Raw genomic sequence first — 27,276 nt, 5'->3', positions numbered from 1 at the left:
TTGGAGATTGTCCTCAGCATGTCTTTATAGCAGATCTCTGCCTACATCATACTACACAGTCCATCATAAATTAATTTTTCATTACTCCTTTTTGTAGAATAGATTCACTTCTATCCAGAATATCTTCTAATTAGCTGTTTCTTCTTCCATGCCCACATATTTACATCATCAGAAAGACTGGCTGACCAAAACAATGTCTTCTCTAGTTGCTTTGACACACTCCCTCTTCTTTAAAGCCTACCCAGCAAAATAAACTCCAAACATGTCCCTGAAAGTCCTTACACTTATTTGTAAGCTGTATCTTCGTTGCATTTTTTCTCTGTTAATATCAATTTCTTCCTTTGTCAAAAAATATACTTTCAGTCCAGCCACTCGTATTGACTTTGCTTCTTGCTTTCCATCAGCTAAGTGCCTGCATTTAGCTAAATGAACTTGTGCAATGCTTCCAAGGCTTGAGAGGTGTGCACAGGAGAGGCTGTTTCCTGCAACGGCTTTTTTCTACCGGTAAAAAGCACATTCACTTTTTAAAAAAAAAAGATGTTTTTACCCTTCATTCCAAAGCTTGAAACCTTAGTAAATTAGCTGAGAAAATAACTGAGTGGAATCCCACAATGCTGCTGCACAAAATATTTCACCTAACAGAAAAAAGTTATTCAGTCCCTTTGTTCATGCATAAAGCGTATGAAAATCCTCTCTAATTAAGCAGCATTGCATAATTCCTAGTAATTATAGAGTATTCAAAGGCAACATACTGTGGAGGTGAAAATACGACTTATATTGCCAGACACGCTTCTCTTAATGTACATTTATTGCCAGTCCATTCCAGCAGAAGGAAACCTAGGCAAACAGTTCAAGCAAAGACCCTATCTTTGAAAGGTGATCAGTACTTCTAAGATTTACTATCAGCAACTAAGAATTCTTGACCTTTTGAGAGATCAAAACCAAATGAGAGATCAAAAAAAAAAAGATTTAAGCACCTAGCTCCAAAATTCCTACTCTCATAGGACCCAATTTTAGAGGTAGGTAAATAAATGTGCCTGAATTCTTTTAAATCAACTTTCTAAAATACTTTAATTTCTGCTTTTGGTCATGCATACTGTCCTCCAAGCCACAAAACCAAGAACCAGCTATGTGTCCAGCATTTCAGAATCCCCAAACTATTCATATTCTCTCTCTCCTGCTTTGAGACTTTCCTTTGGTATGATTGTTTGTACACTGCCTAATAGATCAAACTATGACTGGGAAGGGATTTTTTGCTTCTTTTAACCAAAGTTCACCAGTTTTATATCCAACCTCACTTGTTAGAGTACTTATTAATGCATATACATAGAGTCATTTGGCTTAGTTTCTCCTTAGGAGCTATTTTGGCAATTAACAGGCACATTTATTTAAATGTAAAATACACTGGATATACACAAATAGTTGATAAACTTATGCATTTGATTTTACAATTTCAGAAGCTTGCTTAGGAAATAGAGGATATATTTGCTAACCCAGACAGTTTTTTCATCTTCACCAGATGGAATCACCTTGTGACAAGCAGTTTTAGAGAGATTTCTTAATAAAAACTAGATATGAGTTCCCTAACAGTGTTGCTTTGTATCTAAACACATTTTCATTAATTACATTAACAATCAAAATCAAATGTCCTAGAAGACAAATGTTTCCAGTTGGATGACATAATGAATTTAGAATGTGTTATATTCATGTTGAATGTAAATTAATGGATTTTAACAGACTTAGACTAATTATATCTCTAAAATCAATAGAAAAGTCACTTGAATTTACCTGTTTTGATAGTGAATAGCTATATAATTTAAGACTATGGACATATGCTCATTTTTCAAAAGCATTTTGTAAAGGCATGATCCAAAGCACACCTAAATTAACAGGAGAACCTACCCTTGACTTAAACAGGCTGTGGATCAGGCCATAACCACTGTGATTTTGTGAAGAATAGAAGTCTCAGGTGATTTCTTATAAGATACGATGAGAAATGAAACACACACAGGTTCTCATTGATCATAGCTGGAGCCCACAAAGTGACATGTGAAAAGTGGCAAAAAGGGAACCCATGAGGACTGGAAAAGACTCAGATTTTATGGGTTATTGATTTACCAGGAAGAGTCTTGCCAAGTTTAAATGAAAGAAAACAGAAAAATGGCATAACCTGGGCGTAATGCTGTTGAGGTAATGCACTATGTGAGTGAGAGCTGTGGTAGCGTTCTCTAACACCCCTTCATAAAGCAGCTACATAATTTTAAAGAAATAAATGGCTACAGTAAAAATTTAAGAGATCAGCATCCCAATGAATTATAAAGTACATATTACCATGTATGCCGGTATTTTTACAAAGCTAAAAGTACCGCATGTGCAATAAATTTCTAATAAACATTTAAATGTTATCTTATGAAAAGTACTCTTGTAGACTGAAATTTTAAAAGGTGATGAACTTTAATTACAAAACTGCTCTCTTATTTCATTGATATAATTAATTAAACCACATGAATGAATGTGCAACATATGCTCAACAAAAAATGTTATATACTTCCCACAATTCTGTAATTCCCTTCCAGAAAAGAGGGTTCATAGCTCAGCAACAATGATGCACCAAAATGGTAAAGATAAAAACATCTAGTTCCAGTAAGAGAAAATTTTCATACAAAAATTGTTATTCTGTCTCTGTTTTTCAGACCCAAAACTCATGGAAGATCTGTAATTTATGGTCAAAAAGATAAACTGACAATTAAATAAATAATACTAATACATATGGGCTCCGTAGTGATGCTGAATTTATGGCTTACATTATAGACATGAGAGAAATCCTTTTTTTCAAAAGGGATCTAAATAATTAACATAAATTGATTAGATCACATTGGTTAGATTTGGCTTTTAGGAATTTGGTTTTACCTTTAATTTTGCAGGTTTTTATCTGAAAAAAAAAATTGCAATCAAAAAAATTGTTCAACATTCTATAGTGTGGGGAAATATCTTTTCTTGAATAAATCTTTCTTTAATAGTCACTTAGATTGCACTATAGTTTATCAACCAATATAACATAAAATTTGTGATTTTTTATGTATTTATACTTAAGTGAACAATCTGCATGAAATTAGAATATGTAGTGTGAAAACCAGTATGTCTTTTTTCTATTGGTTTGTCATGTAGAGGCTTTTATGGTCTACTGGGGCTGTTATTTCCTTACCTGGAACTCTCTTTGCCCAGTTGATCATGTGCACTAATTCTCTGTCTGCAAGGTTGGTCAACAGGGTCATCATAGAGGCTTCGTTGAATGGTCTATTTGGGTCATATTCAGAATAAACTATGGGTGGCTCAGCTTCCAGCAAGGCACTGACCATCTGTTCTGCCGTCAGGGACAGGGCTGGACTGTTCTTCTTGTTATGTTTAATCACCAGTGGACTTGTCCAAAGGGTGGGAGCTCGTAGCTCTGTAGAAGAAGCCTCCCCATTCCTGGAATCCTGCTCCTCTCTTTGACGTTTTTGTTTCATCATTCGCCCACCTCTGCGGTCTTTCCGAATTCCTAGAGACACACAAGAACATAATGAACATCTTTCCTTGAACATATGTATTACATACACATGGCTTCAGCCAATCAGCAGCTGCTGTTGATAGACCCAGGTAGCATTAACTCTTGGTTTATTTTCTGAAGGCTTCTTCCTATATATTTAATCTTACATCAGTAGTTGGAGAGAAAAAGTATTTTTAAAACTATAGTGTCATGAATAGTGCGCTCCTTCCTAAAATTCAGATTAGTTGGACTTACACAGGACTTTACACTAGTGACACTGTATAGCTGCCTTAGCCCCACAAAAGGAAGTCCGTAATTGGGAATAAATATTTCTTTACAGCACAAACTTCAAAGTATGTCCCAACCTCTAGCAGACAACTATTCTATAAATGATGAACGATAACCTAATGATCTGGGTGGATCAGATGGATCACAGAAGTGGCTCTGAAAAACTATCCAAGAAAGTTTTGCTCAAGTTCACCAATTATTTTAATGAAACATCATCCTATTAGCGAGCTTGTGATCTTCATAATTAGATAAAAAACATACAAAAAAGTTCCCAGTATAAGATGAGCTTATGCAGCAATGAAGAATGCCATATAAGTAGATAAACAGGAGTAAGAAAAGGAAAGATAATTGCAACCTCAGAATGTAATGTGGGAGACCTACTGTCAAAAGGCTGTAATAACTGCAACAGAAACCATCTTTGTCATTACTGCACATTTCTGCAATGTGCTTAGCACTGTATGACCCTGAACCTTGGGATATTATCAAGTCAGCCATACCAATTAGAACAACATAAGACCTTACAGTGGAACAAAATCTCCCTTTGTGGAAAGGTTACAAGAAAAATATAATGATAAATCCCACGTGGAGTCCAACCATAAAGGGAAGATTAAGTCTGGCTCTGAGTGGAGGAGGCACAGGCATTTTGAGGCTGAGTTAAAAACTTAAATCAATCATCAAATGGGGCCGAGGGACAAGCAAGTAATAATGAAAGCACACAAGGAATTGAGCTATGAGGAGGAGGCAACTTATGATGGGGCTTATTCTGCAGTTCTCATGCAGTATGGAAGAGCAGCACTAGCCCCAGTTTCAAAATCAAAAGAAGAAGTATCTATAGAGAAGGAGGAATCAAACTATTCAAGAAACAGAGAAGAGAGAACAATTTAAAACAAACAAACAAACAAAAAACCAGCTTTGAGAACTGCTGGCACTTGCAAGCGAACAATACAGACCTTTCTGATGGGTGGGGGAGTGGGAAAGACAGTTTTTGCTCAGCTTTTTTCAAACCACAAAAATTTAAACTTTTAGATTCCAGTCTTTGTTAGCAACATCTTCATCTCACATCCAATATCCCTTCCTATAAATGTTGGATCATATCAGCAGGTATCCTTTCCCAATCTCAAAGGAAGAGAGAGGATCTTTAGATCTGTTTGCCGCTTTCTTTGAATGTGGTGATATTTTCACTGAATTAGTATGTGAAGATTAAGCACTTTACATCTAATTCATTCAAAATCCAGTAGGCCTCCTGATTCTATTCTATTAATCTTTCCAGATAAAGCGAGTTCAATAAATCTTTCATCACTCCTACTACTTAACCTCTCTACACTTTCCCACTCATTAAACTAGTTGTAAGCCAAAAGTCTCAAGTGAGTTGCTGCTCCCATTTTTCATTCAGCAATACCAATTTTTTCTACCACTAAACTGTTTCTACTTAGGAGAGGAGGGGGAGATTCTTGCTGTTAAGAAAAAATGCAAGACTTATTTTGGCAAAATGTCATCCTAGAGTTATTCTCATTAGTAGCTTACTTCATTGCAGTACTCAATAGCATGCATGCTCTATGTGTAACAGATACTTCTGTTGTATGCTTTTTATTGATGTAATGTTTTTGAATTAAAATTGTCCTGTGAAACATGCAGGCATAATCATGTGAACAAACCCACATGGTTCATACACATTTAAAGCATTTGTTAACTTTCTCACATCCCAAACTCTGCAGCTGCTTATCTAGCAATTTCCTTTTAAAGAGTTAAAAGTATCCTTGGGGCCTGTACTGTTCAACTTACTCATAAATAGATGGACTCAGAACTGACATAATTCAGAAACAAGATCTTGGGGTTAGAATAATACTATGAAAAGATCAGATAAGTTAGTGTAGAAAGTAAATAGAACGCTAGAAATTACCAGGAGAGGAACAGGGGACATAGCATCTCCATAAATCACAGATTTTATTAACTCATGAGGCACGCTACAATGAACACTGTGTGCAGTTCTGTTCTTCCCATTTTAAAAAGCGATATAAAAGAAATGAAAAAGTGATAAGAGAAAAGAGAAGTAAGATGATCTGAAGTGTGAAATAGTTTGGTGCAAGAAACAGCTAAACTGACTAGGTCTGCTTAGCCTGCAAGCCAGATACAAGACTACAAAATCAGGAGTAGCAAGAAGATGAATAAGGTAGGAACATTGATGCTTCTCTTCTAACACAAGATGGTATCAAATGAAACTACCCCATGCAAGGTTCAGGACAGTCAAGAAGAGGTTCTCTTTCACACCTTGCAGAAACAAAGCTGAAAGTGTGAATAAATTAGAAGTTGGTATATGTTAGAAAGCTGTAGGCCAAATCTGATGAAGAAAAGAATCCATTAAGGGTTAATAAACACAAATAGGGCACCTTTGGCCTAAGTCTCTATGGCATAGATTACTGGAAGATCAGAAAGGATTTTTTTGTTTTGCTTTTTATTTATTCTAGGCCTGCCTTGTTAAGTGAAACAAGGATGTGATGAGAATTTGACATAACAGAGGGAAGGAGGCAAATGTAACCACATTTAGCTGCTTACAAATCAACTAGATTCTAAATAAGAATAATGGTTTTATTTTTAATTCAGCTTTAATTCAGCTTCCCACTGGCTTTTCTTCACCTTGAAAAAAATTGATGCATTGAGCAAAGTTGAACATAACCAGTTTGGAGGAGGTGCCCCACACAAATTTATTTTTACATTTTTATTTTGGGACTTAAAACAACCAACCAACCAACCAACCATAGTAAGCCTACACTAGATTTTTTAGAGACCAGATCTGGAAAAAAGAGTCAGTAAGAGTATGCATTCCTTCTGCATGACATCAGCAGCTTTTATGATCACAGACAAGAAAGGTCTTTGAATCTGTATAAGCATCATACTCATCAGTGATTTATAGAAATTACTACTAACTCTTCACCTAACCCCTAGATGGACAAGCAACATAGTGATTTTATTATTCATTTTCTTGGACCAAATAAGAGTGAGTATCTCTCTCTGAAAAATACAAGTGTCTCCAAATCTCCTTCAGCTTAATCAAATTTTATCTCTGTTAAAAAGAGATAATAGTGATGCAGTTACTAATTCCAAAAAAAGACAACTCTATCAAGATACAACTTCATTGCCAAAAGTGCAATGATCCTGTAAGGGTTTTTTTAAATATATGAATGCATTCATTTTGATTCCACAGTTCAGCCAATAAAGGAACCTGAATTGCCTAATGTTATGAAAAACAGTATTTTACCAAAAATGGAAGTACTATGTATCTTGCAAAAGCTCTAAAACAATTTCCACTTGAGTTTTAAAGCTACAAGAGCCAAGATTTTCAAAGGCAGTTTTATAAAGCTTTATGTGTAAATTCAGTCAGCTTTTTAGATATGGAGGGAGGCACGTTCCAAAACTACTGAGTAATTATATACTGCAGTCAGTAGAACCTCATCAGCAATAAAATTGCATATGGGCTGTGGAGGCAATGTTAACCAAATGAAACATTTCACTAGTGTTTTCCAACATGTGATTAATACAAAATAAAAAATAAATTCCAGATTATTAAAAAAACAGTCCTACATTAGGAATGTATTGGATGAATATTGAATCTCAGCCATCCAACAGCCACCTTCTAACAACAAAATTCCACTTTTATATCTTCAGTATTCTATAAAATATTCAAGAATATTTACAGGAAGAAAAGGAAGAGAACAAATAGAATAAAATTTGCTTTGCTGTCTGTGAACCATAGAATTATATATTTTAGATTTAAAGATATATGTGTAATCTCAAATTCTATTCTACTTAAATATATTTCCTATGAACTGCTTTATATAATATTCTTCAATTTCTTTATTATTAGAATTTTTTTAGGAATATTTGTCAAGTAAAGAATGCTTATTGTTTGCAATAAATGGGAACATATTTGATAAAACCCAATAAACTTCTCTTCCCACTAAGACTCAAAAAAACCTGGTTATATGATAAAACTGGAACAGACAAGATATTTTTATGTCCTTCCTATTGTTCAGTATCCTGGAAATCCTAAACACAACAGCTATTGCTTTTTGTCTTGTTTGCAACACACACCTGCTATCTGGACTACTTACTGTGCTAGTTTCAGTAATGTGATACAAAAAATGCAAAAGACCTTCTTCATCTCTTTCCCCCATATGCACAACATTCATTCTGCTTGTTCACATGAGGGGTGTTATTAATATGGAAGCTGCATCTGCCTATCATTGTAAAGTTTATTGACTTGCAGCCTATTTTTTAACCCATTTCTTCATGCTCCATTTCGGTTTTGCTGGAGTTCCAAACAGCTTTCCAACAGCTGCAAGCAAAAACTACAATAAAGTTATTTTCTACAAATTGTACCTGTCTTTGAAGGTTAAAACTCTTGGGTGAATTTTATGTTTAATCTTATCTTACTTACCTGCAAATGCAGAAAAAAAAACCCATACCCCAATATTTTTGGAATGAAACCTACCCCAAAAGTCTACAGAGGTCTAGTCCTCTAACCACATTTTAGTATACAGATTTTCAGCAAATTATTTTTTGACTATCGGTAACAGTGGTCATCAATCATTGAGAAGGCTCCAGGCACTTTACCCGTGGAGCCCAGCCTCATGAACACAAACTCTCCTTGATCTGCAATCTCCTGGATCCCCTCAGAAAAAGTGAGGCATCAGCCCTGAGCAACGTCCACAACCCAAAAAATTTTGTACTTTCTTTAAGTTTCTGTTTCAAATACATCTCTGTGTTTCATCTTACAAACAATCTGCAAAATCCGGTCCTAGTATCATGATACCTATTTAACAGTGGCAACAGAAACAAAGTTTTGCCATTTCTGGAGGGCAAAGGATACTATTAAGATCATACTATAAGGTGGTTCAATATAGGTCACATGCATAATTTCTGTATTTTCAAATATTTGAGAATTTCACTTTGCAACTTTAATCAACCATTAATATGCTTTATTAATATACATCATGGCTGTACATCTCATACACATAAATTGATTTTCTATCAATTTCATTGTAGCTGTCATTGTGTGACACACACAAGTCACCTGACAACACTGTTCAAGTTTGGGAGAGGACATAACTATTTCATTTTTTAGAAAAATGTAAGTAGGCAGAATGCAATTACACAAGTTGTGAGTTTAGGCAGGAACAATTATCTCTTGCCTTGCAATAAGTGATAAGTATGTTGCATCTGTGGTATTTTTCTCAGAATGTCCCATTCAGTAAAACTGGCTTAGGCCAATGCTGTTTATCTTAGAAGAGCCTTACAGCAACATGAAACTAAGATAATTTAAAATCACCACCTTCTTTCAAGAAATCTAGAAGTTCTTTATTATTGTGTAACTGGACCATAAAAACATATTAACTTCTGAAGCAACTTCTTTTTTTAACTCTCTGTCAACAAACATGCAAAAGCACAGCAATCTCTCCAAGAGAGGTGCAGGAAGCACATGCTGTGCAAACAGAAGTGATGGCACATCTGACTTCAGAATTCCAGGCCCATACAGTGGGATGAGACAGTATTTTATCCTAGGAACTGCTATATAACATCTATTGGAAATAGGAGGTTTTATTTCACATTTCATAAACAAAGATTTTTACCTGTTATTACATACACTTTCTATGTGTATAATTAAGTAAGATTTTGTTTTTCCTCCAGAGGGAATATTTAGGAAAAGAAAGATGACTGGTGAGAGCTCTCACTCCACATCAGGAGCTGATATTTGCAGGAGAATGAGGGAGAAAAATAAAAACTTTTCTTTGCTACTCTTCCTTATTTTAACACTTTAGCTTTCAAGGAACTGCTCTGCTGCTTCTCCTTCTAGCCCTGGAAGATAGGGCTATATATCAGCTAAAAATTCACAGGAAAAACAGAACAGACAGAATGAAAAACTGAAACAGCTAGAAAGAGAACTGATGGCAATCTGAAGGGGGTAAGACAACTGAACTGATGTGGGGAATGGGATTAATTAATGCTTCTAGGATATTTTTAATAACCAGGACATAATTACTGGATTGGGAAGTAATTCTAATTGCTGCTTGCATAATTTTTCATCACTTTATACACTTCCAGAGGTGATGTACTCCATTCAGGTTAATTATTAATATTTTTTTTTTCCAGTGTCTCTTTCTTGTTTCAGAAGGAAGACAAGGTATTATCTTTTCTTTTTATGCGATGACTGAAACAAATAAAATACTTGGTATAGGATACAGGAGTCAGTATATCCATGTGTCTTTTCCCTCCAGAAATTTTAACTGCATCCTTTCCTTGCACTTGCTGAGTTTATACCGCACTACAGATTTTTAAAGTGCTAAAAGAATACCTTTCTAGTCCTTAACTCCTTTCATGGGCAATGACTTGACAGAAAGAACAATTCACTTGCCTCTCTTTACAGAAACACAGATTAGGGGTGTATTGTTTATTTGGGGCTTTTTTCTCATATGATCTACAGTAAAATTAATATGATTTTTCATTGATCAACAGTAAAATTCTGCTTTTAGTAGTTTCTGTTGCTGTCATAACATATATCATCATAAACATCATATGAGTAGAAAAAAATGTAACAGATCATAGGTTGTAGCTGTGATAAAGCTGTGAGATCTCAGGTACTCTGTTATTAGAACACATTTTAGTATCTTTCACCTGAGGATCTCAGTGGTCTTTTATTTATAATGGTTTTAACTTCTCAAAAACCCAAAACATTTATATCAATGTACAAAGATTTAAAATCACACAGTGAGCAAGCAAGAAAATTAAAAGCAACACGTCAGTCACCATTGGTAAGCCTTACCCATCTCATGTTGGTATGCATGTCTGTATTACTTAACAAACATTTCAATCTAAAACTTTAGGCACACAAGAAATTTTCTTTTTCTAGCATGTGATAGCCCTGATGCATGCAAACAACTGGGTTATCTGTAGATACAGTCTTGGCTTCCACATTGTAATTCAGTGACAATAGAAAGGTTTTTTTAAAAAAATAACAGAAGATAGTTTTAATATTAGTGTTTACATATAGTCACAATTTGAGTAATGGCACAGTAGTTTTCTACTGCTGCAAGGAAAATTTATATTCACTCCAATTGCATTTTAGATTCTCTACTTCCTTAGGTTACCAGTAGAGAAGTCCAGGGAAATAAATTCATGAACTGTTAAATCCTGTGCCCCCTTTTTGACAAAGTACCATCAGAGAAGCAGCACGGTGTTGGACTAAGTATTAATTAGTCAGAATATTTCAAATCATAGACAAAAATAATCTCTCTCACAATATCTGGCTTTTTTTGTCCCCTAAATGCTGTAGAAACTCCATAAATGACATGGAAAACGTTTCACAATCATTCACTATCTTTCCATTACCACCAGTGCCTTACCATCCTACAGTTCCCACACTCAGTTCACTCAGGTGGTGATAACGGTATCAGTCACTGCCCCAGCCATGGGCACAAGAATGCAATTACTGCTCAAAAGTCACTGGCACATAATTTTGAGCTGTATCACTAATGGTACATGGACAGCACTCTGCAAAATCTTGCAGTAGTCAGTGCTCTACAAATTAACATCCACTTTATACTTGACAGACATTCAGATGGCATTTCAAGCATTTAAACTAGTGGAAACAAAGTAGATTTGGAAACCTGACAAGTCAAAACATAAAGGCAAGCTAAGTGCCAGAACTGGAGAACTAGAGTTCAGTTTCTAGGCAGCAAGCATATAAGCAATAGCTTCTGATTCATATCAGTGTTGTTTCATGTCTTACTGGAACTATTTTGCAAAATAAGTAACTTTTAACCCAGGGAAGAAGCTCCTACTTAAAAACTGTTTGCTCAGAAATTAGTTTTTAGCTTTGAAGACTTTCTTCCCTCTTTATGGCTTCCTGGTAATGCAGACTTTTCCTTTTACTGCTTCCTTTCCATTTCAGCAGCTCCTAGGAGGAACAGGTTCAGAACAGGACTGGTGGAAATGTTATGGGAAAGAACAGCCTTATGCACAGGAAAAGACGGCAACACCTAGGTTAAACAGGATTACAAAATTAAGACATTTGGCTCATAAATAAATTAGAGGAAAAATTCAGAATCAGGAAGTCAGAGTGGGGATAGTGAGTGTGAGGATGGCATAGGAACCGTGCTGAAACCCACTGTATCTATCAACAGTTTGTGGCCACACTCTAAGGGGAAAAAAAAATCATGGCATGAAGGAAAATGAATGAGTTTGGGTTTTTTTCTAAGAGGACAACAAAAAGATGGATCTATGATTGGGTTTGGAAACAGTGATCGGTAAATGGTTTACCAGCTAACCTCCAAGTCTGGAGCAACCTTTGAACCTGAGGCTCTTTGTCCACAGTTCTGCTCCTCGTCAGCAGACCCCAGATGATAAGAGGTGTTCGACGCTTCTATGTACACGCACAACCTTGCAGCATTACAGCCTATCATTTTGTCAGTTTGTCAAAGGAGTATTTCAGAAGTGCTTGAAAACACCTTCTCTTCTAAACAATTTTGCTACTCTTCAAGACTGATCTACCTCATCAGAATTATGTTGAAAACTGCCAGAGAGAAGGAATATCTGGTGCTTTGTAAAACAAACCCTGCTTGAGAATAAAAGACTGAACGTATGTGGCAAGTAAAAGAGATTATAAATAAGAAGGCATCCTTCAGAAAGCCAGAGAGTCTATAGCCCAGTTGATGATCAGAGTATTAAAGGAGCATGCAGAGAAGAACAGACCATGGCAGAAAAGCCACATGAATCCTTTACACCAGTGTTCACAAAGGAAGAAACCAGATTTTTCTATGTGAGAAACCCTTTATCCAGGGAGTAGAGGAACTTTCTGAAACTGAAGTGAGAGTTGAAAAGGCTAGAAATCCAAAAGCCTCTCTCAAATGTCCTAATACAGGAGGGATTTACTAAACTGCTGGGTAAGAGCTCTGGGATTCAGTCCAGACTCACTTTGGTGTCATTGCTGCTGTTGGCAAAACTAAGTGATTGCCAAAGGAAAACAGTGTGAACAAGCCAACAGTTCCCTTAGGGGCACCAACCTGAGTGTCACCTAAGCACAACTGGCTTTGGAGTGTAAAAGGTGGATGCAAGCAAGGTAGCTGTCTCCTAATGACCTCTTCCAGTAATTTTGCTTTGCAGATAGACAGACCTCATTAGGCACACCTCTACTGAATTCAATAGTTTTTTAATGCTTCATCGGAAATAAAATAAAATCTTATGGCTTCCTCTAATACGTAAGGTCACTATAGCTTCCTGTACCTAAGTAGAGGTCAGGAATATAATTACATTCTTGATAGATTTATAACAGATGGAGATTGCTGAAGCTATGACTCCAATGTAGGTCCTAATATTGTAATGTATTTTGGCATGATGGTCCTTCCAAGATGACTTTGAGAGCTTTGAGTTTTTGAGAGCTTTTCTGCTTGGTTCTCTCTGCATAAATACATTATTTGGTCACAGGAAAGTAACACCACTTTCCAAATCCAAATTATAGGCTTAATAAATTACTCCTTTTGAATATGATGCAGACAATCAGCCCCTTTATTTCATATCCATTTCTCTTTCAGAAAATCAAACAGAAATGTAAATTGTGCTGAAAACACAGGTGGGTTGACAATTACTTTAAATGAGAAACATTGTCTGAAATCTTCTAAAAAAATTAAACAGAATTTAATGTCTAATCTTGAACAGGCCTGCCTCAAGTGACAGTGCCTAATAGCCTGGTTTCTGACAAGGATATCTAGACACTCCGGAGTATAAATAAATAACGAATTTGAGTTTGGTCTGTGCACCTCGATGTTGCAATTTTTTCTACTCCTGAGTGGTTGACGAATGCTGTATGTCTGTTTATGTGGGTGTTTTTTTTCAAAAAATGTCTCTCATCCTTTTCCAAACTGGGGCTTTTTTCCCCTCTATAATCAGGACTACCTTTTATTAAAAGAGAGAGAGAAGGAGAGAGAAGCCACAACGCGGGGATGCAGGGCCCAGGGTTTGCACTCAGATGTTCTGGTTCAACTCCCAGCTCTGCCACCAGCTTGCTCAGTGATCAAGTCACATTACATGTCACAGTACCCCAGTATTCCTATCAGCTACAGTGCAGATCATAAAACAGGTCTTCCATGTAAAGTTTTTAAAGACCTGGTGACAAAAAATGCTGTTAACAAGCAGGCAAATGTAATTTGGGGTCTCTAATGACTATTCATGACCTACAGTTTGAGAACTAATGATCTACTAATTCCAGATGAAGGTACAAGACATGATTCATCTTAATCTGTATTTTGGCATTCAATCTTTGACATTTATAGCACATGTTTTAAAGAGCATCAGAGGACATGTAGAAAAGAATCAAGAGAAGTTCACTTAATCCATCATTCAACTAAATCCCTTTCAGTGCTGACACTCCTGCACAAATCATACTGTTTTGGCTACAGTAAGTACGGCAACACCCCTTTTCTCGGCAATATTTACAGTGAAGCCATAGACATTTCAGGGGTCACAATAAAGCCTTTACAGGAACCATACAGCAACCATGATTTGGAAAAGCCAAGTAGTTTTAGAAGTATGAGTCCATTAGTATCATTCTCAAAGACAGCGAGAAATTGTAACTGCTACATTTTAGAAATTAGGTAAATTAATTAGGGTGTTGAAGCTATTTAGCCTGATATCAGGACTGATAGTGCTAGAATTGAGCTGTAAACGCCTAACCAAGTGAAAAAACAGAAGCTTTAGTACTCTAGGAATTTCTCAAGCTCAGCAAGGAGAAGACACCAGCTGTTCTGACCTGCATAGGTTTGCTCAAAACCAGTGAATGCACAGTGACACCCTGAGGTACCTGTAGTATGAACAAGTGGCAGACAGAGGTGGAGACACAGCAAGGATCCTAGACTTCACTTAAAATTAATCAGCAATTTAAATAGAGACTGTCTCATTGCTGTATCTATTCCCAAGTAATATCACAACTAAAATAATTCTTAATTAGTAATTTCTAAGTATGTAAAGGCCAAAAAGCACATGTAAACAAATATACAGATATAATTAGCTTTACAATCTCAAACAAGTTTTCAAAAGTAAAACATCAAAAATTCTGCAGTATTACAATTTTTTTTAAATAACTAGCTATAGTATATAATAAGCATAAGACAGGTTGTCCCATTTCCACCTGACTGTAAAAGGTCTTGAATAACCTTGTCTAAATTCAGTGTTGAACTTGTTTTGAGCAGATGACCCGACAAGAGACCTCCTGCAGTTCCTTCAAGCCCAGATCATTCTGTGGAGTGGAATAGGAAGATAAAGTATTTTGGGCAAAAGCATTCACAACAAGGGTCTCTCTTTCCTATTTTGGGGGCAGAACAGTGGAATATTATATTTTGGGACAATTCAATGGCAACAATCCATTTTGCATGTGTACAAAGCAGAAAAAGAAACATTGCACTAAAAAGCCTGGTTTCAATTCCATCTCCTTTTCCAGAAGGCTGTTCTAAACTTGCAAAACTTTGCTTCAAATACTGCTTGAGTGCATGCTTTCAGCCCATCAATTACATCTTAAAAATGTACATTTCCTCATACATTCATCAGGCCCCACCTACACAGTTATTTGGCTGAGTACAGAACAGTATGTCTAATAAATATCATAAAGGTTCTCCTCAGACAAACCAAAATAGTTTCACATTGTTAATCCATTTTCCTTCATTCACTAATTTCTATTTTTAATATAATATTTCATTGAAAGATAATTACGTGGAAAACTAGAAATTCTGGAGCCCTTCCAGTGGCTGCATCAGACATTGATTTACCTCTGCTTTGGAGAATGATTTTAATAACTCACTAGCCTTTTAGCATGCACAAATATAGCATTCAGCAAGGAAGCATAGTTCTCTCCATTTAAAGACAAGAATTAGCAAGGTTCTACTCTGAGAGGATGGCAAATTTGCCAAATGTTTTTTCTTTTGCCTGTAAAAATTTGTCTTAAACTTCAGCAACATTGTCACACTGAACCAGACTGAATTCCCACATGGGTGGGTAACTATTTTGAGAGAATGTGAGCAAAAAACTGAAAGCCTCCAGTCTCTAGACTCCAGTCTCTACAAATTAATGAACATTTCTACAGGCACCTGGCATGTGGTTATAGCACACTGTTATGGCAAACACAGACTTTTATTCCCTGGGCTGTACCACAGTAGTAATCTCTGAAGGGATCTCAGATGAGGGCAACACTGAAGAATGTATGCTTCAAATTCACTGTAATGCTGTAATTTCATTATCACAAGAAACAACACTCAGACTCTTCTCTCTACAACATGAAATTTCAGGCTGCTCAAAGACAGTGAATAGCCCTGGCCGAATACACGATCACCATCTGGATCTAGCACAGGAGCACTCAAATCCTTGACTGCCACATTTCATACCACTTGAGGTTGGGAAACCATCAGCATTTGACAATTGACAGAATCAGGTAGATCTCAGGGTGGCTAAAAATGGACTACCAGGCAAACAACTGATTTTTCATTAAGGATCTAGCATTTAATGGTATGGCAAATTTTTGCCATAGCCACTGATTCCACCAGCACTCTGTTGCTCTGATCCCACAGAACACTGTGTTAAATCTGCCTTGTCACACATGAAAGGAGGGGAAGAATGTAGCATGCTAGTAACTAGAAATCCCCATTCATTTACCACACTATAAAAATACTTAATTAATAAATAACAATAAAAATGAGGCGCTTTTGATTTCAGAGAATGAGTTCCTTTGGAGCTAAGTCATCAGAAAGCCATTAAAACAATGAAGAAATTGAAAACTAGATCTGTACTGCAGCAGAGATTGCCTGGACCATACATACGGTTGGAGCTTCAGGGTTGCAACTGCTGTAAAAACTTCATTTGGAAGCTGGACCCCCCCATCATATGAAATAGTAAGTTGGAATATACTTCTCCAAAACAGAACATAAACAATCTTCAAGAAAGCATCAGTGGATCATAAACAAAACCAAGGCTACTCTTCCCTGCTACCCAGCCAGAAGAGGGACAGGACAAGGAGCTTATTCCATGTGACTGCTTTATCCTCAGGTACAAACAGGGATGCACAGAATAAATAATAACATATAATTTTAAGGTATTTTTGGCTTATTCAGAAAGAGAGAGTGAAGCATTTGGACAAAATATAACCACTATAAATTCTGCCTCAGATGCTGACTATATCAGCAGAGATTCTGGCAGTCTAATTGTCTCTCAAAGCAGCACAGTAAGATGCAGAAGGAAACACTTGCAAACATAAGAGGAGAGAAAGGAAATAACTGTTCTGTACTGAAAGAAGTTTTTAAAGGATGAAAGAACAGTGGGACAAAAAAATGATAAAATTTCCACAGAAACTCATAAATAAGTGTTCCTACAGCATAGCTCAAGAGCCACTTGAAGCCTGCTTTTTTTTTAATGAAGCCCCAAAAACATATTTCAGTTGTGTCCGCTCTATTAAAAATAACATATATGAACTTTTTTTATACTGTGTTAAGTAACCTTCTATGAGAAAAACATCAGCAACCATAGCTTATACCCTATGTTTAAAATTAACCAGAGACATTTAATCAAGATTTTACCTAGCTTCCCCCAAATTTACTGAAACTCAGTAATTCATACCAGTTATTGCTCAGAAGTTAAATGATAGAGGAAAGTCACAAGTTAACAGCTTTGACAATTTATTAAGAAACCTCAGCCAATTCCATGCAGAAGGAAAACTGAGACTACATTTAGAAAAAACAAAAATTACAACTGTTTTCCACTATGTCTAAAAGGTATATCATCATAAGCAAATTGTGGAGATAGATATAGAAGTGAGATGTGAAACAACTGCATATTTTTCAAATGTATGACAATTAATGCCTTTAATCAAGGCAAATCCTTCAATATGAACAAAAGGAGATTATTTAAGTTAAAAGAGCTGATCAAGTGAACTATGAATTATTAGAGAAAAATGTGGACCTTGAGTTAACCACAGCAGTATGTGATTCAAGTATGTTGAAGAAAAATGTTATTATAAGAGATCTATTAAAAAAGAAAAGCTTAAGAGATCTCCTCAGAGAAAACAAACAAAAAAAACCCCGAAGAAGAATATTTAAAAATATTTAAAACTTAACACTTTAAAGGTAAACCAGATGGTATACCAGGAATATTCACTTAACTTTTATCTTCACCTGAGAGAAATATGACAATTATCAAGTATTACCTAAAGAAAAGGATTTCTTTCTTCTACAGCTACATGGACAATACAGGATCAGTAATGACTCCAGCAGAACCTTGAATGCTCTACTTCATCCTACATTAACTTTACCTTTCTTGAATAGTTCATCTGCAGGCATGCCAGATTTATAACCTGCAACTGAGGGATCTTGAGAAATTTTTCCCAGACTTCATAAAATAAATATTCCTAAACACTTGCCTAGGAAACAGTGATAGACTTCAGTGTGTTATTAGTGGTAGGAGAAGGCAGAATTTATGCACCTGATCTTCTTGCTTGTAAATTATGAGCTTAGTTAAAAAAAGAAAACAACCGAAAAAACACAACATTGACTACTTTTGAACTGCCAGTTGCTGTAGTGGCTATAGAAATCTTACAGCATTGTAAAAGGAAAGGATGAAATCCACAGAACTTTACTCAAGTGAAGGCCACTGTATGAAATAAAAACTCCAGAATATCTGTATTAGAAAGAAAATTTGGACAAAAGTGCAGTCTTTTTTTTGGACTTTTTTAATCTATAGAATGCTAGTTGAGAATTCTGTGCTATTTTTATATGATTGAAACAATTATGTATGGAACAGTGAAAAACCTATTACAATATATATCTTAGAGAACAGATATGAAAAACATCAAACTTGTACAGTGGATCATTATTTAAACACATATGAGTATAAATGGATGGAAATGTGCCAAATGAAAGATGTAATATCATCAACCTAACTATGATCTGCCATACGTGCAAGGGTCAAAGCTAAAGCTGCATGGCAAATTTATGTACGGGATTTTCTGATTTTATTTTGCCTAATGTGAAACTTTTGACTTCTCCAGACCATAGCTGTGATATTAATGATATACATTTTACTTTAAAGAGTTCTAGCTGCATACACCAGGATGTTAAGATAGAAATAAGAATACTCTGGATCCATAGAATAAGTCTTATGAAAAAAAAATCAGGTACTGTCTTAAATGTTAGAACTAAAAAGAGATTTGACACCTTCCTCCTGCTTGCATCCCAAAACTGAGATTAACAAAATCAGTCTCAGCTCTTGCCTAATCCTTGAGTTGAGAAAAATGCAGATTCAACCCCAAAGCGCAGCAGCTACTTACTAGCTTTCTTTTACTCTTTCCCCTTCACTCTTTCTCCCAATATTCCCAGACTTGGCCTACCTTGACCACACAGACTGGACTTATAAACAACCCTTTGTTGTGGGAAGGATAAACATGATGAACTACTCCTCTCTCTTGCCCCAGGTTTTTCTGTGGAATAAGTAAGCATTACGTGTGCCAGAGAAAGGGACAACCAATCTGTAATTTAACAATTAGCTCCTTTCACACATAAGACATGGGTTCTAATCCTTTCTCTTCTGAGCACTTAGTAGTTTGCTAAATTTTCCTATAGAAATAGGTTTCAATAAAGCTAGCAATTACTCTTCATTAATAATAGCAATCTGAAATTTTTAGTAGGCTACAACAAGATTTTCTTCTGCTTTAGAGCAAACATGAAACTTTACGATTTCCTGTTCTTAAATACTCTTAATTCTTAGGAGCTTGGCTTTTTCAAAAGGATTAAAAATAGCTAACTTGTCTGCTTTTGACAAACACAGAGGAGACGGTAACATAGAGGAGAAAGGCAGGTATCATGATTGATCCAAAACCACATTACAAAAGAACTCTTCCATCTAAGAACACACCGTAGCTATTGTTCTGTATTGTCATGTATTTATAATTTTGCCTCCAAAAGTTAAACACTGTGTATAAAAAAAGTAATTTAGTGGTATTCTGCTTCAGCCTAAGTATTCAGTGTCTGATTTTTCTTTTCTGACATCATTATTAAATAAGTATGTTCCAACAAAGTGGCATTTATCTCAGTTTTTATAAAATGAGTGAGCCTTTAATATTGTTGGGTGAAATTAATTCACATATAAAATATGTGTACAGTACTGGAATAGAGGAATTGACTTTCCCTTCCAGAATTCACAGAATATGGACTGATCTGAGACTACCAGTGCTTTTCACACTGAACTGCAAAATGCTACAAAATCTTGGGTTAAGTTTCATTCATTACGATCTGGAGTCTACCACGAGAGACCAAAAAAAAAAAAAATTAAAAATATTAACAGAAGAATCCTAACTACATCGAAGTCAATGTTCCTATCAATTTTGATGCAAAATTTGGGTAAGAATAATAACATGGTATTTGGGAGTATTTTATTTAATCGTTCTTTGATTTAATACACTTCAGCTCAATAAAATTAGTTGTTTTCTCCTTTAGGAACCATATCAGCTGTCCAATGAAGTTAAAAGACAGGAAGGTAGACACCAGTGCTGAGGATTTCTTGACTGCTGTGTACATACCACCTTTCATCATTCCCACTTCATAGCATTTTCTTAGTCGGCAAGCCTGGCAACTCTTTCTTCTGTTCTTGTCAATGGTGCACTGGTTAGTAGCAGGACACATGTAGTCATTGTGCCCTGTAAAACCAGAGGGAAAGTAAGGACACAGTTATATACAGACATAAAAAACCTGCCTATAATACTCTCTTATTTTTCCTTGAGTATTTAGTACAGGATCTTGGGAAGAAGGTAGGGTTACCATCATAATCTATCATAAAAGTATTGATATGGATAGTGAAACTAACATCTGTTCACAATACATTTATTCACAAGTTCTTTAAAAGTACTATTAAAAACACAAATTACAACTTCTGTAGAATAATTAAAATAATGAACAATTAAAGCAGTCACAAAATAGGATAGATTAATATGAACAAGTCCCTTGACTTCCTTGCTCTTAGACTAAGAAATACAATGCCATCTGGTCCATGTGCCTGTGTTGACATTTAACCAATAGACTGCACAAAATGGTTATGGGTTTATAGAATTTAAAAGGCCTACGCACAGAACATTGATATCTACCACAGTCTGAGGCAGTTAAGAAACAAACACCAACATCATAAAATAGAAGCAACAACCATTAATTAATTGTATCTCAGGGATAAATCAGTCTCTCGGTACATTTTTCTTCAGAGCTCCACTTCCTTATTTATTACTCTCTACATCTTAACTCTCATTACAAAATTTTCAGTATACCATAATTTGTTACTGCCAACAAGCCTCTATTCCAATTTTCTCTTAAAAAATGTGTGCTTAAGCCTGCTATAAAATTATTTTCCAACCACAGGCAAAGTTTAGCAAGGACAAAAAAGACTATCCAAAATGATCTTATTGGTGCTCTGTATTCATCTAAACACAACTAAGGTACAGCACACAACGAAACAATTTTACTGCAGAACTGTTTGTTCTTTCTTTCAGGTCAAGGGATCAGCTTGAGGTAGAGTGGGGTGGAGGTTTGACAGAGTCCTTGGTCTCATCAAATCATCTATCCTTGACTAGAAATTAGAAAATAGAGTAAAAATTACTATCAGATTACACCAGGAACATCTGCTCTCTAATGCTACATAACTGGGATCCAATTAAAATAAGCAGCCAAACTGTAAACTTGTCAATATGGTGACAGCTGACTACACACTGTCTTAAATAGACAGAATTATTATTTTTTAGCTCTACTTGACAGGACAGTATAATACTGGAAAAAATCTGAATCCACAGGCTTTGCTCCAGGACTGAAGTAAAAAGATAGAACAGAAACACTACCTTAGCCTCAGCTTGAAAGACCGTTTTAATTTTCAGTTCCTCTAGTAGGATACAGACTGTTCTATATTTGGTTCAAAACATTTCACATGTAAGGAAAAAAAAATCGAGTCAGAAAGAAAACAGCCTCAACCATACAAAAATGTAATATCTACAGGGAAAAGGAGCAAAAAGGGAAAGACATGTTTTTAAGAAAATGCGCTTTTATTGGGTCATGCTAAACAGCAGCAAAAGATTGTAGCGCTGGACCTTAATCACCATCCTTGTTTTATAAGCCAAGCTCTGAAACAGCATGAGAGAAAGACAGAAAACTTTAATTACTCTTTTTAAAAACCAAGAAAGACTTTGACAGAGTATCTGATCTTTTTCCTACTGAAGTTAAAAGGTAAATTCACAAGGGGAATGAGAGCCCTCTCTGAATTCAGCAAATAATTCAGAACACCATTTAGGTCTCTGTAAAATAAGCAGATAAATGTTCCCACTCAGGTCAAAGCTGAACACATGCTTACCATCTTTGCTGGAGTGGCTGATGACTATAAGGTTCAACAAAAAAAAACCTGACAGTATACCAAAATCAAAAATCAAGTGGAATCAGTATCAGCAGGGAAGCCATCCTTTTTCACAGTGCTTATGTGGGTGATAACCTTTTCTTTTGCTCTGAACCTAGATTTCCTTATGTAAACGGCAAGCGCTTGGGAATAGGCTGCAGTCCCTACTGAAATGAACGTTTCATATTTTTACACTGAAGAGTTTTATCTTAAATATATGCTTTAAAGGTTAGCATAATTAATCTGTTTTCATGCACATGACCTGCACCTTAGACAATCCACTCTTCTTTCAAAGTGCTTGACAGACTTCACAGAATAAAACCTGTAAAATTTTGAATGCAAAAAAAGAAAGATCCGTGTGTGAGGGGCACACTTCTTCAAATTATGAGTGCCATTGTTTAGAATTCATGTTTGCTGTAAATCTAGGAAGAAGATAACACATTTACTATTTATCATAATTTTTGGCTTAATTTAACCAACATGCCTTCAGGAGACTGGAAAACATGTAAGCAACCAGAAGAAAATGTTTGATAATTAGAGTATACAGTAGAAATTATTATCAAATTAATCAGGGAAGAAGAAAGAAACAAAGGGAAGAGGGAAGGCAAGAACCTTTCCTGCTTCTCCACAATACCATCTGATTTCAAGTATTCAGTCACAGGAAGTGAGGAAGGAAGTTTCCTTTGCAAGGCGCAGACACAGAGTAGGGCAGTCTAGCTTGGAGTGACATTGAAGGGTAAAAGGTAGAAGAACACAATTGAGGAATAGGTAAGACAAGTCTTCAAAGACAATTCAAAGACAAGTTTTATTTTAAAGTGAAATAGTGTAACTCAATAACTCTGCTGTAAAGTGAATTGGTTTTAACTATTCTACCTTTTATTTTATCCTTAAAGCTCATCTCTCAGCAAAGTTGATTCTGAACAGTCTGACTGACTTGAAGGGATCTCTTACTGCTGGGAATCATTAATGTGAAAGTGGGACATATCAACAGGTGCCCCGCTGCCCTGCACTTCATTTTCACGGTATCCAAAGAGTAATACATGCTAGAAGAGAAGCTAATTGGGCCATTTGGATAGTTGGTATCACAGGAATACCGAGAGGAAGAAATGTCTTCAGTGATCACTGATACTCACAAAGGGAAGCACATGCCACTTGGACTCTGTGGTCTTACTGGGTTTTTTAACACAAATTGTCAGATAACCTGCACAAAATTAAAGGCAGTCAGTTTAATAGGGTAGAGCCCCTAATTTTAATCCCCCTATATGTATGATTTGCACCGTCATGAGCTCCAAAGGAAGAGTTTAAGGGAGCTATTGGAGGACCTTGAGGAGGGGTGGTCTGTTTTTCTTATGATATCTCACACACTGTACATTTTAAAACAGTAAAAATAACATTAAGTACTTCTATAGCATTTTATTATATGTTAAGGTCTTTCCAGAACAGGGTGCAGGGTTCTGGCTCTTTTCTCAAAGCCCTAATTTTAGACATGATAATCTGTATGTTAATGACCAAGAGTGGAAGGGGGGAGGAAGAGGAAGCAAAGTGTCAACAAGAAGATAATGGCTGAAATTAGAATGATTTTGAGTTTATTCTAACCCACCCTGTCATAGTCAGAGCTTTTTCTTACTGTACATGCAGTCTGACTTTCTCTCATCACCATGAGTCACGTGGTGAGTATTTAAGTTCAGAGACTCATCGCTGTCCGTCTAAGGGTTCTCAAGATCGCTGTGGTGTATGCAACAGCAGTGTATGCTTGAATCGGAGTGGGCAGATGATTCATCTGTCGAAGCTTCAGTCAGCAAAACACTCCATATTTCTTTAAAGTTAAGTGTTACTACATTGAGCAAAACATTAAGCATCTGTGCAGGACAGTATATATGGTTAAAGTACATGCTTGAGTGTTTCACTGAATTGCAGCTTTGAAGAGTTGAGTTCATTTTGACCTTGACCAACAAGGATGAAAATTGGGGTCACATTAATATATCAATGGCAATTAACATAACACAGAAATATTTTTTTTCTTACATGTGTAAACAGTTGCCATATTATATTCCAATAACCACCAAGATTAGCTTGAGGGAATGATTAGTTTAGGCAGTACAGAAGTTGTACAAAAAATGGACTGAAGAAACAGACATGTCGGCATGCTAGCTTAAGAATGCTTAATGACAATTCTACAAAGCCAATAAAGGAATATTTTTGTTGGGTGAGTTTTGTATGACACCTAAAAAGATGTAGTTGAATTGACTCATCATACATTTCAAACAAAGCCAGTAATAATTATTATCCTTTTACTAATACTTGCCTTTCCTTTAATTATTCTTTTATTTTCAATCCTCATGTCACACAAATTTCTTAAACTATTGTTTATCTACCTGCATACGGCATCTGCCAGGTTAGCCATTACCCATGGAAGCACAAGGTCCTTCTATGATCTTATTCTGACAGTGAAATTAGCAGAACTTCATACATGTAGGTGAAGGGAAGTCTAGAGTGTAGACTTTATCCACACCTTAAGGTGTCAAGCAAGCGACAAGTGGGGAGACTGCAGACAAAAAGCAAAACCTTGGAAAGAATAACCTCAACAGCAAGTGGAAAGTTTTCATATGCAGTAAAAAGAAAAACAAATAGCACCTGGACATTGCATATGCTAACCCAGTATGAACAAATGTTGAATGTAAAACAAAACATTGTACCAATTTTAAGTTAAAGTGCCCCAATAAAACTGCACTGATTGATTTTAAAATCTCACTCTTTCCTAACAGGTTTCACAAAAGAACAGAAGGTTCTGTCTAATTCCTTTATAAGCACAGACACTCAAATTCACAGCTTAATTACCCTCAGACAAGGTCTTTGGATTTGGAACCTGGGTTCTCTTAGCAACTACCCAGCATTGCTGAGAAGACTAATCATTTTCTGTTTTTAAACTAGCAAGACATTATTACATGTGACATTAAGGAAAAGGGCCTAGACGATTGTAAAACATACTTCCTTTGCATCCAGTGAGGAAGTCCGCCTTCTACACATACCTGGGAAAGAAGGATCACAGAACCACTGTGGAATGGGAAAGGAGGAAAGGTTAAAACCTATATACTCTGTATTACATCCTTCAGCTGTGTCATGTAGCTCCCACACTGGGTGTTCACCTTCTAGTGGAATCTTCTTGCCTTCACATATGTATACCACTGTTCACATGAGCAGTTAATTCAAGCCAAATGATTATGATACCGAACTTTTGTTTAACCTTTCCATACACTATTTCAGCTAACAGGAAAAATGAAGAAAGAACGAGAATGGGCATTGCATGAGGATACCAAACCTGCTGCCATCTCACCAGTTTAATAACACATGAACATATACATTGAGAAAGGGTGACATATAAAAAATAAAACACTATTTAACTTTATAAACATAAAATCATATTTTCTACTCCAGCAGATAATTTCAAAGTTTTTATTATTTGCCTTAGTCCTAAAATTTCAATTGGTGTTTCAACCACTATTTCAGGATTATGATACCATGTACAAAATCTACTTCTACTCCAATGCCATTCCCATCTTTTTTAATTTTAGACAAGGTAACAAAATTGGAAGTATATTTTTTCTTCATGACAAATAAAAAAAAGACACCAATCCAGATCCCAATCTCTACAAAATCTGGCAAGGAGTGTGACATCTAGTTTCTGTTTCCCTATCTGATAAATCACAATTGTTTTAAATCCTTGGCACATGATTAAACCAACAGCTGTGTAAAGGAAAAACTCCCACAGTGTATTACTCACAACCATCTCAATATGATCCCTCCAGAGACAAAAAGCATTTTCAAAGAGAGTTGTAGGCAAGCCATGGCTATCTTATTCCCATAGACTTTGAATGAAATCTCTTGTATTTTTAGCTTCCCAGTTTATTTGAGCTAAAATGGGAATGGGTGGAATTCTACTACAGAAAACTCCCACAACTAATATAAAGAGGCCAAAAAGTTAAAAATACTGCAAATTATGCTTATTTACTTAAAATCCAATCAATTGTTAGCAACAAGAAAATTAATATAACTCTATTTTTATTCCAGGTATAACATCAAGTTTTGGATTGTGATGGGACCTATTGAGTAAGTTTAGCTAGTCTTATTTTATATTTGGAACTTTGGTACCTGAGTGGTTCCTGATATCATAAAGTTTGCAAGGAGCTGTAATGTATTTATCCTCACAGTACCCCTATAAAGGAAGTGCTGGTATTTGTATTTTACCGGGGGGGGCGGGAAGCGGAATTCTCACTGCACAGAGCATGCAGTGGCCATGGGCATTTCTAAGCACAGTGAGTTTTCTGCATTGAAGTCTGTGAAACTGAAACTGCAGTACAGTCAACTCCTGGTTTGTTAAATTATTATACTAAGTTTATAATAATATAACATCGGTATGTTTTTTTGAGAAAAAGCCCAAAAGCCCCTTTTCTGCCTATGTACTACTTCCTCATGCAAAGTAAAACCTAGTTATGCTCTTCTTTCATTTACTGATATATATCTGTGCTCCTTGGTTTGCTCACTTATACCCTAACATCATCCATACTCTGTAGAGCATCAGCCATTTTATAATCAGAAGGGTTAACAAAGATAACTTAGTCTGTTGTTGTGCACATCTCTAGCCACATTTTAGTGTGGAATAGCTGTGTTATTTATGACAAAGTAAGTCCAACTATTTCAACAATTTGTGACTAAATTAAATCAATTTCTTTGAGAGAAATACATAATCTTATTCAAAGAGTGCACACAATGAGATATTTACTACATCTGTTACTAAATTATACTAGCAGTTAATTGCCATGCTAGTTCTTTTACAGTAACTCTGAACTAGTACACATACTTCAGTAAAACTTGTTAGTAGTCCCTTTTTAGAAATATGTCAAAGATCACTTCATGCACTTCCAGTACATTTATCATTTTAGCCATCTTACACAGTTCTCTCTAGTTTGATTTCCACTTTTCAAAAGTGACTGCAAAGGACAAATAACCTACCAAAA

At 35.9% G+C, this 27,276-nt stretch overlaps 1 protein-coding gene across 1 annotated transcript in view; it reads right to left on the bottom strand.

The window, feature by feature from the left end:
* Window positions 1–27,276, bottom strand: part of ESR1 (estrogen receptor 1) — a 117,505-nt gene that overhangs the window by 47,623 nt on the left and 42,606 nt on the right. Inside the window, exons 3-4 of the mRNA XM_075707028.1 lie at window positions 20,418–20,534; window positions 3,206–3,541 (exon numbers count right to left, since the gene is read on the bottom strand). Coding sequence (XP_075563143.1) covers window positions 3,206–3,541; window positions 20,418–20,534 — 453 coding nt within the window. The remainder of the gene's footprint in view (window positions 1–3,205; window positions 3,542–20,417; window positions 20,535–27,276) is intronic.

This window comes from Pelecanus crispus, chromosome 3, assembly GCF_030463565.1.
Source record: "Pelecanus crispus isolate bPelCri1 chromosome 3, bPelCri1.pri, whole genome shotgun sequence".
Taxonomy (NCBI): domain Eukaryota; kingdom Metazoa; phylum Chordata; class Aves; order Pelecaniformes; family Pelecanidae; genus Pelecanus; species Pelecanus crispus.
This window is presented reverse-complemented; position numbering and strand designations above follow the sequence as displayed.